The sequence below is a fragment of the Pistacia vera genome, unplaced genomic scaffold (assembly GCF_008641045.1).
Source record: "Pistacia vera cultivar Batoury unplaced genomic scaffold, PisVer_v2 Contig379, whole genome shotgun sequence".
In the NCBI taxonomy this organism is placed as follows: Eukaryota; Viridiplantae; Streptophyta; class Magnoliopsida; order Sapindales; family Anacardiaceae; genus Pistacia; species Pistacia vera.
The window spans coordinates 129,773-147,970 of record NW_022196200.1 but is presented as its reverse complement, the minus strand read 5'-3'; the positions used below and the strand labels follow the sequence as shown (position 1 = coordinate 147,970).

General features: G+C 37.6%; 1 protein-coding gene across 1 annotated transcript; it reads left to right on the top strand.

Moving 5' to 3' along the window:
- The first annotated feature begins 2,334 nt into the window (after nt 1-2,334).
- Nucleotides 2,335-4,528, top strand: LOC116140793 (protein LYK2-like). Its single transcript, XM_031426370.1, has one exon. It carries the CDS (start codon nt 2,335-2,337, stop codon nt 4,387-4,389), a length of 2,055 nt encoding a protein of 684 aa, XP_031282230.1. The 3' UTR covers nt 4,390-4,528.
- The last annotated feature ends 13,670 nt before the right edge of the window (nt 4,529-18,198 follow it).

Below are 18,198 nucleotides of genomic sequence, written 5' to 3'. Positions count from 1 at the left end.
TTCTAATGAAAAGAAATTTTTGGGGCCCAATTTTATATTGTTATTATGCATGCATTGTACTAGTTTTCAGTAGTTGTTACACAGCTGCATGTATAGCACATGGCGATCATGCGGCTTATTAGTTCGCCAAGTGTTGTAATGATCGTTGAAGTTGTTGACATTTGTCTTGCCCATCAAGAGTTGACACTTGTCTTGGGCGAACAGTTTCTGTGACCTGCTTGGCAAGACGTTCGGACTAGGATTCTCGAGCTTCTACCAGGCTCGAGCTAGGTATTTATTCCCGCACAACAAACTTAAATGAATGATCTATAAGACTTTCTTTTGTGAAAATGAAAATATATATAGATACATTTGAATTATATCCAAAGGTTACATGTTACGTGTGATTTTTCCACCAAGCTTGGGCTACTGCGAGCATGTAGCTCGATTCAGAACTAGCTTGACTCCAACGATTGTACGATCCAACATAAGCTCGTCGAGCTCTAGCTCGACCCAACACAAGCTAGTCGGGAATAATCCGTGCGATCGTTCAAGCAATTCCCAGATAACTCCAGATCCTAGATATCTCGAGAGGAATCAGATTAATAGGAATCTTTGCGCAATCACAATGACTAATAGCGACAATATCGGAGTTGCATTTCAAATTAATTGTAATCCCTTTATTTTCGCTCTTTCTTTTGTACAAATGTTGTATATATACCTCCTTCAAATGATGAAAAAGAGGTTTGAAAACTCTCATACAATTCATATTGTAAGCTCTCACAGCAAATACAAGAACAGTGGACGTAGACTTAAGAGTTTATCTCGCCGAACCACTTTAAAAATCTCTTTATCATTTACTTTTTACATTCATCATTTGCTCATCACTGATTATCCGTAATTATGCACATATCAATTCTGATCCCGTCAAGGTAGAACAGATCATTCTAGCTAGTATAGATTTATGTATCCTCATTACACATCAGCATTGATTGCATACGTAGTCTAGTTATAAATTTCGGCTATGATTTTTAAATATCTAAAAGGGGAATACTACATAAGAATGACATGTGGGCTGCGGTGGAGATGATTTACTATAGCAGACACCTTTTGGGAAAGTGGGTGGGTTTGGTTTGTCAACTTAGGATTTCATGCCCAATTTGACCTATCCATGGCTACTCTCACTTTCTTGCCTAAGCTTTACAATGCATCCACGTCTCATCACGTCAATTTCTGGATATCTTTCAATTTCCAAATCATTTCAATCCATGCAATTCGCAATTGCTTGCTGTATCACATTTCACAAAACATACAAATCTTCATTTATCTTTATTTTGGTTTTATTCTTGGAAATGCATGATATATATACCTCAACATAATCATGCATGCATATGCTTAATTAACTTCAAGTTCCTCCTTCGAGGTTCATGCACAACAATTCTCCTAGGCCTTAGCCATACATTCTTTTCTTCTCGTTTTGCAATAAACCATGCCAGGGAATTGTAGAAGCTAGTCAATTCACATGGCCACCCGCCTGAAACTACTCCTCTTTAATTACAGTGAAAGCATTTTGGTCATCAATGACACAATAAGCATCAAGCAAACCCAAAAAGAATTGAGAGCTTAAATAATTTGCTGAAATACAGGAGTTAGCCACGCATCCCTTGGCCTTTAGGCCATAAAATTAGATTAAAGTGTGCAGTTAATTTAAATTAATCTGGGCAATGCATGGAACCCCTTTATTTTAGTTTTACTTTTTTTCAAACAAAGATACCTTGTAGTTTTTGTTGGCATGGTTTGTTTGGTCCACTGAATTTCCTGGGCTATGGCTATATATAAGAATGTATATTCATGAATATAACTACGTATTTGTGCACACAAACATGTAAACTCTGAAGCAGGGCGGCCATAAGATATGTAGCGAATCTCAACACCTCTAATCTTCTTCTATCTAGATAAGGTTTACAAATTAGAGTGTCAAATCAAGACAGATGCATATTATTTCCCAATAAAAAAAAGAAGGTTTGAAGCCCAAGAAGAAGTTCAGGGTGGTGTTTATGAATTATGATCACCACCGGCCATTGAAATTTTGGAACAAATAGTTAGTTTTTAGAATCAAGCCCAAGGTTTGGTGGTTACCCAAACAGCTAGCTGGAGTCAGTAAAAATTATTCAAATACAACACATTTTGTCAGCCCCAAGAATCCTGTCCATCAACACCTATGAAAACTACTCTTATTTTAACACCATTTTTTGTATGGATCCAAAATATTCACTCTCTCTTTAACTCATAAAAAGCTCTTTATATTTTTATTAGTACTCTATGTGTTGAACTCAGTGTCTAATGTCCATAAGTATGGCAGCTCCCATCACTGTGCTCTACTTAAGAGTTTTGGTCTTATTCATCTGGGCACTTGTCTGTATACTTGGACAAAACTTGCTCAACTGCGGCTCCACCTCTCCGGACGCTTCAGGCTACCGCTGTAATTCAGTTGGCTCCCAGGATCAGTGTGGCACTTTTGCAATTCTTCGCACTAATTCTTACTACTCTTCTCTTTACAACTTGAGCTTTTACTTGGGATTAAACCGGTTTGTGATTTCTGAGGCCAATGGATTCTCTGCGGACACAGAGTTTCTTCCAAAAGATCAGCCCTTGTTGATTCCGATTGACTGTAAATGCAACGGTGGTTTCTTTCAGGCTGTTTTAACTAAAACCACCGTCAAAGGTGAGAGCTTCAATGGAATTGCTGAATCACTGGAGGGCTTGACGACTTGTAAAGCCATCCGGGAGAAAAACCCTCGAGTTTCGCCGTCAGGACTTGCTGATAAAGTTCGCCTACAAGTTCCATTAAGATGTGCTTGTCTTTCTTCATCGGAGAATCTCCCACAGACAAGACTTCTGTTGTCTTATCCGGTAAGTGCAGGAGATACTACATCTAGTTTGGCCATTAAGTTCAACACCACTTCTGACGCCATAATATCTGCAAATAACAAATCTTTATCGGGAACCTTTAAGCCAGGAGGCCTTACACCTTTTACTTCTCTTTTGATTCCTCTTAACGGTAAGCCTGATCTTGGTCTCCTTTCAAAACCCCGTGAACCCAATTTGCATTTTCCTGAAACCACCAACATCTCTGCAACTACTCTACCGAAGAAAAAGTCCAAGATGATGAAGGTGGGAGCTTTTATTGCTCTCAGCGGAGTCGTCGTTGGAGGGTGTATCGCAATTGCAGCTGCTGTTACTGTGATCCTCTTGAAGAAGAAGAAACAGAATCCAGTACTACAAAAGGATGGAGATGTTGAGCTTCAACAGCAACATCAACAACTCAGTACTGCAAGTATAAGGACTACCAGTGACAAAAAAAGGTCATTTGAAGGATTCCAGTGTACAATTGATGGCCCAACCATTGACACTCACAAAATGCTAGTGGAGAGCCATACTGTAGAGGAGCTGAGAAGAGCAACGGAAGACTTTAATCCCAGTAACCAAATAGAGGGAGCTGTTTATCATGGTCGTCTCAGTGGAAAGAACTTGGCCATAAAGCGGACGCAACCAGAGATTATCGCAAAGGTTGAGATTCAATTTTTTCAAAATGCAACTTATCATCATCCCAACATAATTAGGCTACTAGGCACATGTTTGACTGATGGTCCTCATTCGTTTCTGGTTTTTGAGTATGCTAAAAATGGGTCCTTGAAGGACTGGCTCCATGGTGGATTAGCAATGAAGAATCAATTCATTGCCTCTTGCTATTGTTTCCTGACATGGAGCCAGAGGTTAAGAATCTGCCTTGATGTGGCCATGGCGTTACAATACATGCACCAAATTATGAATCCGAGTTATGTTCACAGAAATATAAAGAGCCGGAACATCTTTTTGGATGAGGAATTCAATGCCAAGCTGGGGAATTTCGGTATGGCGAAATGTGTTGAAGACGATACTGAGAGTCCACAATTTTATTCAACAAATCCTGCCACTTGGAGCTTGGGGTATTTGGCTCCTGAGTATATCCACGAACGTGTAATTTCTCCAAGCGTTGATATCTTTGCTTACGGAGTAGTTTTACTGGAGATTTTATCAGGCCAAACCCCAATCAACAGGCCGAAGAAGAAAGATGAAGGAAGTGTGTGGCTTTCAGAGAAAATAAAGTCCATATTACAATCAGATAATGCGGATGAGCTGAGGGATTGGATGGATAGCGCATTGGGTGAGAATTATTCATTTGATGCTGCAGTTACAGTGGCAAACATTGCAAGAGCTTGTGTAGAAGAAGACCCTGAAATGAGACCAAGTGCTGGAGAAATTGTGGAGAAGTTGTCAAGATTAGTGGAAGAATCACCAGAAGGGAAGCACTTTTCAATCTGTGAGAGCTCTTCCAAACCGCTGGTGAAGGCAGGTGCAATGAAGTAACATCACATTTTTGATTAATTGTGATGAAGCAGCATTAGTTTTAGTTGTTTTATGGTTAGTGGGATCCTCTATATATGTAATTAACAAAGTGTCATCGGAGATGAAGAACAGCAGGCTTCTACTTTTGTATTGTGTGTATTGCAGGATTATTATTAATAAAAGCATATATATTGATACCAAGTGATGACATTCATGTTCATGTATATTAATATTATTTTTATATGTTGCTATTGTACTTTATTGAAGGATGCAGAGGTTTGACCGGAGCTGACTAAAATAGTCAAAGATTAGTCAAAGGTCATGGTCCTGGAGCAAAAGTTTAAATGTTTGTACCCAATTAAAGGTTAATTAAGTTATACGAGTGAGTGTTGCCATTAAAAATTTTAAAACATGGATCCAACCAAAAGGCAATATTAAGTTATAATTTTGTGTGGGGAGAACGTCATTTTCGCACCCAAGTTTGACGAAAATATTACTTTCCCGCCGTCAAGTTTCAAAATAACACTTTTCTACTATTCCACAGATTCTGTTAACATTTTCAGTTAATATTTGATTGAAAATACGAAAAATATCATTAAATAGTTTAGTTCTTATTTAGTTTATTATAAATTAAAATTTAATTAAGTCAAAGTCTTTACTCAATTATTTATTAGTTCAAGTGTAAATATATTTTTTTCTTTGTTTATTAATTAATTAGGAATATTGATTTTCTATGTTAATTAGGAAAAATAAAAAACATTGTATTATGAAAAACATTATAAATTTAGTAGATTATTGAATAATGGTGATGAGATATTGATGACATTATAAATAAATAAATAAATAAATATTAAGATCATTTAACTTTAAACAATTTCGTAGCATTATTCCTAACTGTTTAGATTGGGTTAATTACTTTTATTTTTTTATTTTTAGCTAATTAAAAATAATAAAAAATTTATAAAGTCAAAATTTTAAGGGTACTTTCATATTTTTAGTAAAATATTAACGGAAAACATAACAAAACTTAACAAAGAGTGGAAAAGTGTTATTTTTAAACTTAAAGGGTGGGAGAGTGTCATTTCGTCAAACCTTGGGTAGGAAAATGTCGTTCTCCCTTTCGTGTGCAGGCTTCTTCATAATTATTGGCACACGGTCAGTTCATGCCCATTGGAAAACGGTGTTAAAATCCAGGGAATATAAAAACACCCAATAACTGTGAATTCAAGTTGTATATTTAAATATTTAGTGGTTATATTTTATAATGTTTGACACTAGTCTGCGAGGAAATTTAACTTCCCGGACCTCCCAACTTTGCATTTGAAAAATGACCCCAAAAATATTTTGTAATTTTTTTTTAATTTAGAAAAACTGACGTGACATACTTAGGATTCAATAAACATGTAAAACGGGTTAAATTGAAAAGATTTAAACATATGTGGGTAAATATAATTAATGAAAGTTTGTTTAAATTTTGAAAATTAAAAACGACCTCCACCCTTCAAAATCGCTTAACCGGTGACGAAAGTGTCCTACTTCGGCAAATATTCGATCCTAAAGCTTCCTTCCACAAAATCATGGCTAATATTAACAAAGAGGAGGAAAACCATGTTGGGATTCATGCTTTTTGGACATGAAAATGGAGAGAAAATGATTATCAAGATGATGGACTGTAACACCTCCTCTTTACTACTATTCTTATAATACATACTGTGTAAATTATAGATATACATAGCGTATGAGAGATAGTGGGCTCAAATTTTTCTTTACTCATAAAAACATAATTCTTTACAAATACAAAATACTATATATTAAAAACTTTCTAATTAATACAAAATATCATAGTTGGTGGACAGTGGTGCCGATACTCTCCGCTCCTCGACGTCCATCTGACCGTTGCTCCTATTTTCTACAAACAGAGAAGAACAACGGGGTGAGTACAACAATGCTTAGTAAGTAAATCCTCTACTACCTGTCCCCGCAACTCACTCTTTGGTTCTTTCTTTATTCTACCGTTCTTCTATTTCTAATTCTCACTGTTTTTCTCTTTCTTTCTAATACTGTTATTCTCCTTTAACTCTGTTTTGCTCTTTTTATTCTTTCTTTCTCTTTGTTCTTATTCTCTTTTCTCCTTCCCTTATTCTTACTCACCATGAAGGACAATCATGGTTCTCTCTTATTCTCATTATACTCACCATGAAGGAAAATCATGGTTCTCTCTCTCTTATTCTCGTCATACTCATCATGAAGGAAAATCATGGTGCATGCTTGTAAGAGTTGTACATGCTCAAACTCTCATTCTTTCTTATACTCTCTCTTTCTATCTCATTCTTTCTCAAGCTTTCTCAAGCTTTCTCATTCTTTAATTCTCTATATTATCTCATTCTCATTTCTCATAATTCATTTCTACTAACTCGCTCTTGAATGTCATGGCCCCATCTTACCGGAGGCACGACCGAGACTTCTCCCACTCTACGTGACTTCTACTGATTCTCTTTCTGTCTCTCTTCCTCATAACTCTTTTCTGTTAACTTTTTGTTGTAGGTTACGGCCTCATCTTACCGGAGGCACGGCTAGGTACTCATCCTACTCTTCGTAACCCTACTCATTGTCTCTCTTTATTCTCTCATATTTGCTCATCTCTTTCTCAAGCTAGTACTCATAATATAGCTTAACTCTTAGCTTTTCTCATCTCTGTTCTCTTTCTGTTTCTGTTTCTTATATTCTTTGCTATACACCCTCTGGCATATGTCACGGCCTCATCTTACCGGAGGTACGGCCGAGAACTCAAACCGTTTTTCGTGACCTTACTCTTTTTCTCTTTCTGTTCTTTCTAGTTTTGTTCTTTCTCATTCTTACTCATTAGAATGTCACACCTCATCTGACAGGAGGCACAGCTGGGCGCTACCACTCTACGTGACTTCTACTCATTTCTCTACCGATCGGATTTGGTCATGCATGGATTCGGAACCCTTGGCCACGTGAGTGTATTCTCTCTCTCTCTGAATGTCATGGCCCCATCTTATCGGAGGCACAGCTGGAACCACATGTTCCACTATGCGTGACAGTCATGGCCTCATCTGACCGGAGGCACGGTTGGGGATCACAAAGCACCCACTCTCGTGACTTTACTCATCACTCACGGGTTCCCCATCGTACAACTTACTCTATTCTCTTCTTTAACTCTTGTGCACAAGATCTTTACTCTTTCTCTAGCTACTCATCATAATGTAGCTTAACTCTTAGAGTAATTCTCTACTCTTTCTCAACTTTTTCTCAAGTTCTCTCTCAAAGCACAATTAATGCATATGGATGGTTCATGCCTATTAATGCACTTAGGAAATGCCATTATACAATGTTGCAATAATTAATGTTCATAACTCATTCTCATGCTTCTCTTAGGCATTTCATCAAACAACTCATATGCATATAAAAACTCTTCTCTAACTATAACTCTATTTCTCTTTTTAACCATCCAAAGTTGGGAGTAAACTCCCTTCCATGGGCATAATCTTTACCATAGAAGAACACTCCCAATTACATACTCAATCTCATCTAACTTCATCTCAACTCACCACACATCTACACTCCTTATAAAGGAGAAGTATCCAACAAACTCAACATGAATACTCATCTCAATTTAATTTCTCAACAAGTAGACATATATCTCTACTCAATTTCTCAAATACATACATAAAACATGCATACATCATTTCTACTAAATTTCTACTCAAGAGAAGTCTTAAATCTCAACTTGGGTTGGGATTTACTTACCTCATACTTGACTAATCTCCACTAAAGCTCTCTACTCTTGTTGGACCATAGCTTTCCCTTATTTTCTAAGCATAAATTTAGTAAGAACTTAACCCTTACATAAATAAAACTCATCTCTAGAGTAGGGATTCTTACCTCTTCTTGCTTAGGATCAATTCTTTGTCAAATTCCAACTCAAAACTCTCAAAAATCCCTTGGAAGATTGAGTGAGGAATTGAGAGAAAATGAGGGATGAAGAGGCGGTGGAAATGGGTGAAATGAATGGGTTTAGAGAACTCAACCCTTATTAGCTCATATAATATACACTCTTTCTCATTTTACCGTCACTCTTTCTTGAAAATTCCACCTTTATCCTTTAATTCTTTACAAACTCACCCTCACCTTTAATTCTTTACAAACTCACCCCCATTTTACACCATTCTCCATGAAATTTTCTTCCATTTTACTCCCCACTTTTCCTGCTAATTAGGGGTAGAAAGGTTATTTTACCCCTATGGAGAATTTTCTAGAAACCTCAAAAAACTTTTCTGCCGTCTCGTCTCCGCGGCGAAGAAATTTTCATCGCCTCGGCGAAACATTCCAGAACTGACACCGTCAACACAGAACCAACGTCGCCGCGACGAAGCTTCTTCCTCACCCTGGCGAAGGCTGCACCTCCAAAATCTGCCAAGTCTTGATCAATTCCATGGTAAACACTCAACCAAGGGCCAACCAAACAACATGAATAATAAACAATCTCATTTTGGAGCAATTCAGTAAACCTTTAGGCCTTACCATAAACAATGGCTACGTATCTCAAGTGGGGCGTTACATGGACATAAGGTAGAAAACAAACAATTAATTCATTAACTTATTAATGTAAGAAAATGATAGAAAATTACCAACTCCTTTTGCTATTGAAAGCTTGATGTTGAAATGTGGAGTCTAGATTCTTCAAAAGAGAATGAAGAAACTCAAAATGAAGTCCACCCAAGCCAAAGATGAGAGAGCCGAGAGAGTGAGAGAGAAAATGAGAGAGTGATTTTGTTTTCAATTCTTTCAAATTTTTATTAAAATGGTATAATACTTAATTTATGAAAAATGTTATCCTTACAAAGGCCCATACAAAGAGGGCTACAAAGTGACATCAGCAAGAAGAAAAAAACAAAGAAAAAACGGAAAGAGAGAGAGAGAGAGAAATCATGAAAATCAATGGTGGGGATTGTCTTTGTATGCCCCATTTGTATGTGTCTTTGTAAAACTAGCATTTCTCTTAATTTATATACCATGGGCACAAAATGTAATTTTAAATTGTTTTGGGAAGGCCTCAAACAATTTAAAATTAACTTGAGAATAAACATGTATGTCAAGTCCTTGGTTTTATGGTTAATTCATAATTAGACCAAATTTTAATTCCATTAAATATTCTAACTCTTTAGAATAAAACCAATGTACTTTTGCCCCCATCATTGAATCCAATTCAATAATAATATTTAATAAATCCTTATTACCCTTGGTTAGTGCTAGCTATCCATGGATAATCATTTCTCACCAATGCATTAATTTGGATGCAACCGTTTACATCCGAACATCATTAATCTGATTAATGATATGTATAACTCTCTCTCCTTGAGTTTGGTTTTATGTGTGACCATTTTGGTTCACTGTGACCTAGCCGTGGGCCCAATATCAGATTTTGGTATGTTTCGTTATAACTCTTTATAATCGAAACTCCCACTGATTATGGTAGACGTCTAGCAATGTTCCATAACCCCTAAACCACAATGAAGTTTAAACTCCAATGAACCTATTCTGATCGTACGTACCGTGTAGTCAAATCCCTCTGTTATCTAATCCCGATTAAGAATGGTTCATAGTATGTCAAAACCTTTAACTTAATCTTTAATCGAATTGTTAATCGATACAATGGACTCGTCAACATAAAACTACTTTTCATCTGACATTCATTATACTCTTGCCAGAGATTTACCTTTTCCAATGTTTATTGACATTCGTATGGGAACTCGAGACTGGACTATTTTGAGTTAACGAATCCCATCTTGACCATCACTTGTCCTCGCACATGAATAACATATGACCAAACCGACTTATTACACAAGACATGACTAGTCTCGTGTTTATAAACCAATATGAACCATATGCATCTTATGTTGAATCCAACCATGATGTCTTAGGTCTAAGGATCAGTGGTACACTAGCACGATCCTACGATACATCATTGACCACATCCATATGATTCATTGTAATCGGCCGTATTCGATAAATAGTTCACTAACTGTTTATCCATGCTAATGCCTTAGTGACATATTTCTTATAGTCACCCACACTAATACCATCACATGATATTCGATAGAGACATTAAACATGCCTACTATGCAATGTTATTGCCCAATTAACATTACTTGCGTAGGGAATTCTTTGATGATTTGATCTTCTGAAGATCCGTGTCATCCAGACATTTCACATGCAATATTAAATATAATATAATATAAATGAAGCAGAAAATCAACATGTGAAATAAGAACACTTTCTTTTATTCATAATACATTTACAAGATATAATGCCTTGAAACTGACAACACGATTGGGTCCTAGGGCATACACTAACAAACCCAACCCCACTCTAAATCCTAGACTCCTGCGGTAGCGACAGTTCAAAGACTGTCGAAGAAGACGCTCCGGTAGATTATCCAATGAGTGAAAGTGGTCCAGAGGCAGAAGAGACAACGGGGCACAAGAACAGAGAGAAGAATCAGAAAACGATTCTAAAGAGGAGGACGCCCGCGAGAATTCAAGCGAGGAGGAAGATGCCGGTGAAAAAAGGGTACGTTTTTTACTTGTTGTTTTTAATTTGATGAGAAATTTGATTAATTTGTGCAAATTTGGGGGATATGTAGTTGGTTTTATTGTTATGGTGGTTGTGGCGTTTTGTTGAGTAGTTGACAAACATTAGAGGAGTGGCTTTGTTTGGGTTCCAGAGGATGGGGGAAGACAAGGGAGGTTGTTTGTGGGAGATTGGAGGGTTGGGGATGGCAGGTGGTGGCAAAATCGAGGGCACAGCTACGCGCGTTGTGCGAGGCCAACCCTGCAATATGCAGGGCAACCCTCCAGCCCCTCCTATTTCGCCACCTCTTGTCATCCTCTGCCCTCCAACCTCATGAAACCTGCCACAACAGCCTCTGTAGGGCTTGCATTGGCTTCCCCGGTCCTCTTGAGGCCAAAAACACTCATTCCCTGATGCTCTCGAAACCCATATCCCCCAAATTACTAGCCTATTGGTTGTTTTGGTTTCTTTTTTTTTTTTTTTATTTTTTTTGCTGATATTTAATTTATATCAATTGTGTAGATTTTCCGAAGCATAAATTATAAGGACTATGGGTTAGAGGTTATAAGCAATAATGTACCGTACTTTCCCGTAAGGGTAACAGTTAGGTCGAGTTGGCAAGTTTTTACGAGAATAATAGAGATTTTACAGGAACAGAGGAATGGTATGGACCGATTCAAAGAGAGTTGTTTTAGTCATTTTGTGAACATTGGAGAAAATTGAAAAAAATGCATTTTGGTGGCAAGGAGTGCATTATATGTTGTTGCACTCAGTTAAAAGAAAAAAAAAAATGAAATGTGGTTCATGGTGGATGGGAAGCCACTACGGTTTGGGATGTTGGAATATGCCCTGATGACAGGCTTAAGATGTGGGGCATTTCCAGATGCGGCAGAGCAAGAGAGAATAAAAAAGCTTAGGGTAGCTGATAACTTGGCTAAAAAGGTTTTGGGGGGGAAGGCGTCTATTATGGGATGCAATTTAGAGGAGAGGTTAGGAGAAGGTGGGTATACCTCTTCAGAGAGGTTCAAGATGTGCTTCGTATAGTTCGTGCATTCGATCATAATGGCTTCTGACTCAACAAAAGCAGTTAATATGGATTAGGTGAAGTTTGCAAGCAACATGGACTTCTTTAATGCTTATCCGTGGGAACGGGTATCATTTCAGCTAACCATGGACTCTCTGCAAGGAGAAGACATGGTGTCAAATCAATGCCAATTTGTCGAGAAGAATAGACCGAGTACGTACAATTTTTTTGGCTTCCCATGGGCAATGCAGGTAAATATTAATAGCTTTTTGTTATATTTTTTGTATTATATGTGTTTTAATTATGATATGGACTATTTTTTTACAATGTAGGCTTGGGTGTATGAGGCCATCCTTGTCCTGGCTAAGGTAGGGGGGAGGATGAAGACTTCGAATGAGCGACTGTAATTTCTTAGGATGTTGCGTGGCACTCGAAAAGTGTACCCATTGGGATTACTACAAAATAGACATGGAAATTCAAGTGGCTCGGGTAAGATTAAAGGATTAATCTTTTGAATACACACTTGCTTTTAAATGTAGTTTAAATTTGATTGATTTTTTTTCTTATTGCAGGGAGTAGTCCGTCCCTTCCTCATCGCTACTAGGGGTGAAGCGAGAGAGGAGTATGTTACATCGTTTAAAGCACTAGAGGATGCAACAGATGAAGGGATAAATCACCTAATGCGGGACCTAAAAGGGGTCATGCATGTGAGTGCAGTTGCAGGGCCACTGCTTGAGAATGTTGTTGATGTCGAGGATGATGAAGCTCCAATAAGCGGGAGGGAGAAAAAAGGAAGAGGATGAAGAGCTTCGTACGCCTCCACTCAATTGGAAAACCGGTAAAACAAATATCGCTTTGCTGAGGTGTCGAGGTCAGGAGAATGAGGTGGTTGACCTCATAAACGGTCTGTTTGAGAGTTTTATAATAGCCGTTTATGAGAGGTTTGAGAAGATGGAAGAGCGGATGAAAAGGGTGGAGGAGAAAGTTGGTAGGATAGAGGAGGAAGTTGGTAGGGTATTGAAAGTGGTTGAAGTGCAACCTAAGCATAAAAGAGAGAGCCGAAAGAGTAAGCATGTAAATTCTCCTTACACTATAGTAACGTATGGAAAGAAGAGGAAAACGAAGAAAAAAAATGAGGAAGTCCGTGAAAGTGGAGAAGCAAAAATGGAGGAAGAGCAAAAATGGAGGAAGAGGGTAAGGAGGAAGGCGGAGGAAGTGGGGAAGTGAAAATCGAGGAGGGTGAGGTAAGACATGAAGGAAATGGGGAAGTGAAAATGGAGGAGGAAGGCAGAGTAAGTGGGCAAGTGAAAATAAATGAGTTAAAGGTCGATTTGTATAGGCCACTAGATGAGGAAAAGAAAAAACTCTTCTATGCCTATTACAATGATTCTGGAAGTGATAGGCATGTGAGGTGCAAGACTGGGGATTATCCCCGAGAGTGGTTTGAAAAGATGTTGACGATAGGCATGTGGCTCGACGACTAGGTGAGTTATTTTCCCTTATTTTTTCTTATTTTTGCTTATGTTTTCCATGAGGTATATATACTTATCATGTTGTTTTTATTTGATGCAACACATCGATGAGGTATTGACACTTATGAGGCTACGACAAAGCAGTAATTGCGATATTTTGTATCCGTACTGTGCCATCAATGATGTGGCATTTGGCCAAATGCTGGAAACTACATATAACATTTTAATGAAAAAGGCCAATGCTAGAGGTGTAATAAGGGGAGGCAAGCGGAAAAGATTGGCCACAGATGACTTCGACGGTGTCCTTGATGATTTTCAGTTTGATGACAGGATGATGCAGTATGTACAGGGGGAAAGGCCCAAACATGGCAACAGTTGGACAAATGTTAAAAGAGTATACTACATCATGAACATCAAGGATATGCATTGGATAACCGTCGTCGCGCTATTAGAGAAGGGCTTGCTGCAGATCTTTGACTGCAACCCAAGTAACTGTCAAGAGAGGCAGTTGGAGACAAAGTTGCAGCCACTGTATGTATTGTTCCCGCTGTTGTTACGCAATTTCAGTACTTGGGTGATGAATTACTGACGGGAAAGTGGCCACTCAAGTGCCTTCCTGTCCCTATAAATGACTCAAGGTAAATTTTGAATAAAACATACATAATACAATTGTTCTATAAGCTGATTATAATGCTAATGTCTTCTTCCTATTGTAGTGTTGATTGCAGGGCATATGCACTAAAATTTATTGAGTTCGACATGACCAACACCCCGATGACGGCTTGAATGACGAAACAATAAGCAACTGTCAGGAGCGCTGGGTTGTTGAGTGCTTCCATGGGCATATGGATCCCTTTTGACTGACCATAACCCAATCCAAGTCATTGTTAATGTTGTCATCAAAAGGTATGGAAGTTGGACTTAGAATTTTTTAGTTTATGTGATGCTGTCTTATTGGGTTGTCTTGAATAATTGGATTATCTTAAATTGGATCAGCTAGTGTTGTTAGGCGTCAGGCTATTGATACTTGGGTTGTGGTGCTGCTGCTGAAGGTGTGCTGGATAGTTTTGGAGGACGGGGAAGTGGCTGAAGAGAATGATGAAGAGGGGGGATGGAGGTTGTCGACCCTGCTTTTGTTTTGGATGTATATATGACATTTATTGTTGTATATAATGTTGTAATTTAATGTAATAGACAAATTTCAGATTTGTACAAAAGTAATTCAGTATTTCTTTCCCTCTTTTGAGTTGGAGTTTATTTAGTATTTTTGTTACATGACATTGATGTGTTGATGCAATTAGGTTGTCAAATTCAGGAGAAAATATGGAATTAATATGTGTTGGTGATTTTAGTTTGTCAAAATTTAGGAGAAAATCTGAAAAAAATATGTATTGCCCATGATCGCTTAAGCGATATATAAGCGACCACATATATTGCTTAATCGATATATAAGTAACTACATATATTGCTTAAGCGACCAAGGGTTTTCTATAAAGGATCGTTTAAGTGAGACAATAAATCGCTTAAGCGATCGTGCATCTAGGCAGATGTTAATTTTGCCTCGGACTTGATTGCTTAAGCGACCAAGGGTAAAAGTAAAGAATCGCTTAAGCGATCATGCATCTGGGTAGTTCTTGATTTTGCCATGGACTTGATCGCTTAAGCAATACCAAATCGCTTAAGTGACCAAGGGTAAAAGCAAATAATCGCTTAAGCGAGACCATAAATCGTTTAAACGATCGTGCATTTAGGTAGATGTTAATTCTGCCTCGGACTTGATCGCTTAAGCGATCCAAAATGCGACCAAGGGTAAAAGCGAAGAATCGCTTAAGCAAGACCATAAATCACTTAAGCGATCATGCATCTGGACAGATCTTCATTCTGCCTCGGACTTGATCGCTTAAGCGACTAAGGGTAAAAGCGAAGAATTGCTTAAGCGAGACAGTAAATTGCTTAAGTGATCGTGCATCTGGGCAGATATTGATTTTGCCTTGTACATGATCGCTTAAGTGACGAAGGGTAAAAGTGAAGCATCGCTTAAGTGATCTTGATTCTTGCTTCTATGTGATCGCTTAAGCGATGGTACTAGATCGCTTAAACGACTAAGGCTAAATACACAGGATCGCTTAAGCGAGAAATGAAATCTCTTAAGTGATCTAGTGTATTCGGGTTATTTTTTTTTATGCCTTTCACAAGATTGCTTAAGTGATTAACATTATCGCTAAAGCTTATAAACACTGAATCGCTTAAGTGATGATAAGATTGCTTAAGCGATTCCTTTTTTTTTTTTTTTTTTTCGGAATAGGTTGTCAACCCCATATTAAGTGACGTTAATGTGAACTTCAGACATTCACAACATCACATGATTATTAACATTAACGTTAAGTGACATCGGTTAGTAACACTTATTAAGGCCAATTAAGAAGGATTATTTGCAACCTAATTCCATTAACACATATTAAGGTTACAACCATATGAAATATCGATGAATGTTATAGTGCACTAGCGTGACACATTAGTAGAAACGTACCTGATTTCATAAATATGGATGATGTATTTGAGAATGATTAGATTAAAATAATCTTCAATTTTGACTGTACCATTAGTTCAGTGGGCCATGATTTGTCTTTTGTCAATTGATTTGATTATTTATATTACTTAATCAATTTTTTTCAAAATTATATTTTAATTAAATTAATTCTTTTACGTCTATACATAAACATGGTACATAAAATGGAAAAAAAATATTAAAGTATATAATGTTTTTAAAGTACCAAAGTAAATTACCCTTAATCGCTTAAGCGATATATGGTGTCGTTTAAGAGATCCTGTCTATTTAGCCTTGGTTGCTTAAGCGATATATGGTTTCGCTTAAGCGATCTTGTCTATTTAGCCTTGGTCACTTAAGTGATAATAAATCGCTTATGCGATCTTGTCAAAGGTAGAATAAAGGTCATCCGACTATACTGAATCGCTTAAGCAATCATAGGTCTCTCTTAAGTGATCCTGTATGTTCAGCCTTAGTCGCTTAAGCGATCACGTACAAGCGAGGATCAGAATCACTTAAGCGATGTATTACTTTTACCCTTGGTCACTCAAGCGATCATGTGCAAGGCAGAATCAAGTCACCCCAGGTGCACGATCGCTTAAGTGATTTAAGTTCTCGCTTAATCGATTCTTCACTTTTACCTTTGATTGCTTAAGTGATCATGTCCAAGGCAGAATCAAGATCACTTAAGCGATTCTTCACTTTTGGCCTTGGTCGATTAAACAATCAGGATCACTTAAGCGACCAAGGACATTTTGCTTCTTATCTCGTCGATCTTTTGATATTGTGCACGTTTGAGTGAGAAATTATATTCCGTATTGTGGGTGAGCTCCATATTCAATCATAACCATTCATATTTGTGAAATGAGGCACGTTTCTACTAACGTCCCACACTCGTGACTAATTCAGTAAATTGATTGATTGTCTTGATACGACAATGATGTTGATAATATTTATTTTGCTTGTTTTACCTCTTTGGGTAGCAATCAGTGTCGCACAAAGGTAATATGCGAAATTTTACTTAAACCCTTTTTAAAATTGATGAAAATGAAAAATAATCAATTTGATTTAATATGTTATAAAGGATGATTTATTCAAAGTAACAATAAAATTTAAAACATAAAAAATTGAAAACAACAACTCTTCAACGGTTGGCCTTGGCAACTCTCTCGATTTCATCCTTCTTCTTGATCGCTTAAACGATCTACTGTTCAAATCTGCAGATAATAGCCGATCGCTTAAGCGATCTTATGTCGCTTAAGCGATTCGATCTTATCTGCAGATTGCTTGCTTTCTTGCTATTGATCAATTCGAACCTATTTTTTTTGGATCTGCATGTGATCGATTCTGGCAACTACTTCTCTTGTGCCAAGTTGCTTGCAAATTAAGCACTTATTCATACTTTATGGAACCTCACTGGCTGATGGAATACACTTAACTCTTTTTCTCCCACTTTCTGTCTTCTTGAATGGCGAATGGATGATAATGTCAACCAATTCTGCCAGCACCACCCACTGCTCTTCTGTAGGAACTAGATATATCATTTTCGAATAAGCCAGCATGTAGTGATTTGCCATATAGAGAGAGGAACAAAGTTCCATATAAATTCTTGAACCAAAATTTGGCTTCCGTTGGTGTTTCAGTGCTGCTAGTGCATGAGGACAAGGTAAACGTTGAATGTCAAGCATTTTACAGCTGCAAGTTTTACTAAGAATATTAACTAGGGCATCCGGACCGTAGCCGCGCACGGTGAACTCTCGAGCATTAAGAGGATAGGCAAACAGTGTGTTTGACAGTTCTATATGTTCTCACAATAATTTTTCAGTTGACTGAACAAGGGTTGTGGTAAAATCATCTGACTCCGTACGACGCTCATAGAACCACCGTGACAATGTCCTTTGGATTGTATCAAAAAGGGCAACTATTGGAAACTCTATTTCTAGTAACAACTTCAAATTCATGGACTCGGCTATGTTCGTGGTAATGACATCAAACCTTATTCTAGGAAAGTAAGCTCTACTCCATCACTCGGAACCAACATCATGCTCAAGATACTTAGCAATTCTATCATTCTTAATTCGGATTTTTCGGAAGTGCTCCTCAAACTCATCAACTCGATAAGCTTTTGCTACCATGTAGTATGTTTGAAAGAGGCCAGCACACTTAAAATTTTGTTTTATATTCTCACC

Bases quoted from the DNA above. Each gene is read 5' to 3' on its own strand.
- LOC116140793 (XM_031426370.1), top strand. From the start codon at position 2,335: ATGGCAGCTCCCATCACTGTGCTCTACTTAAGAGTTTTGGTCTTATTC.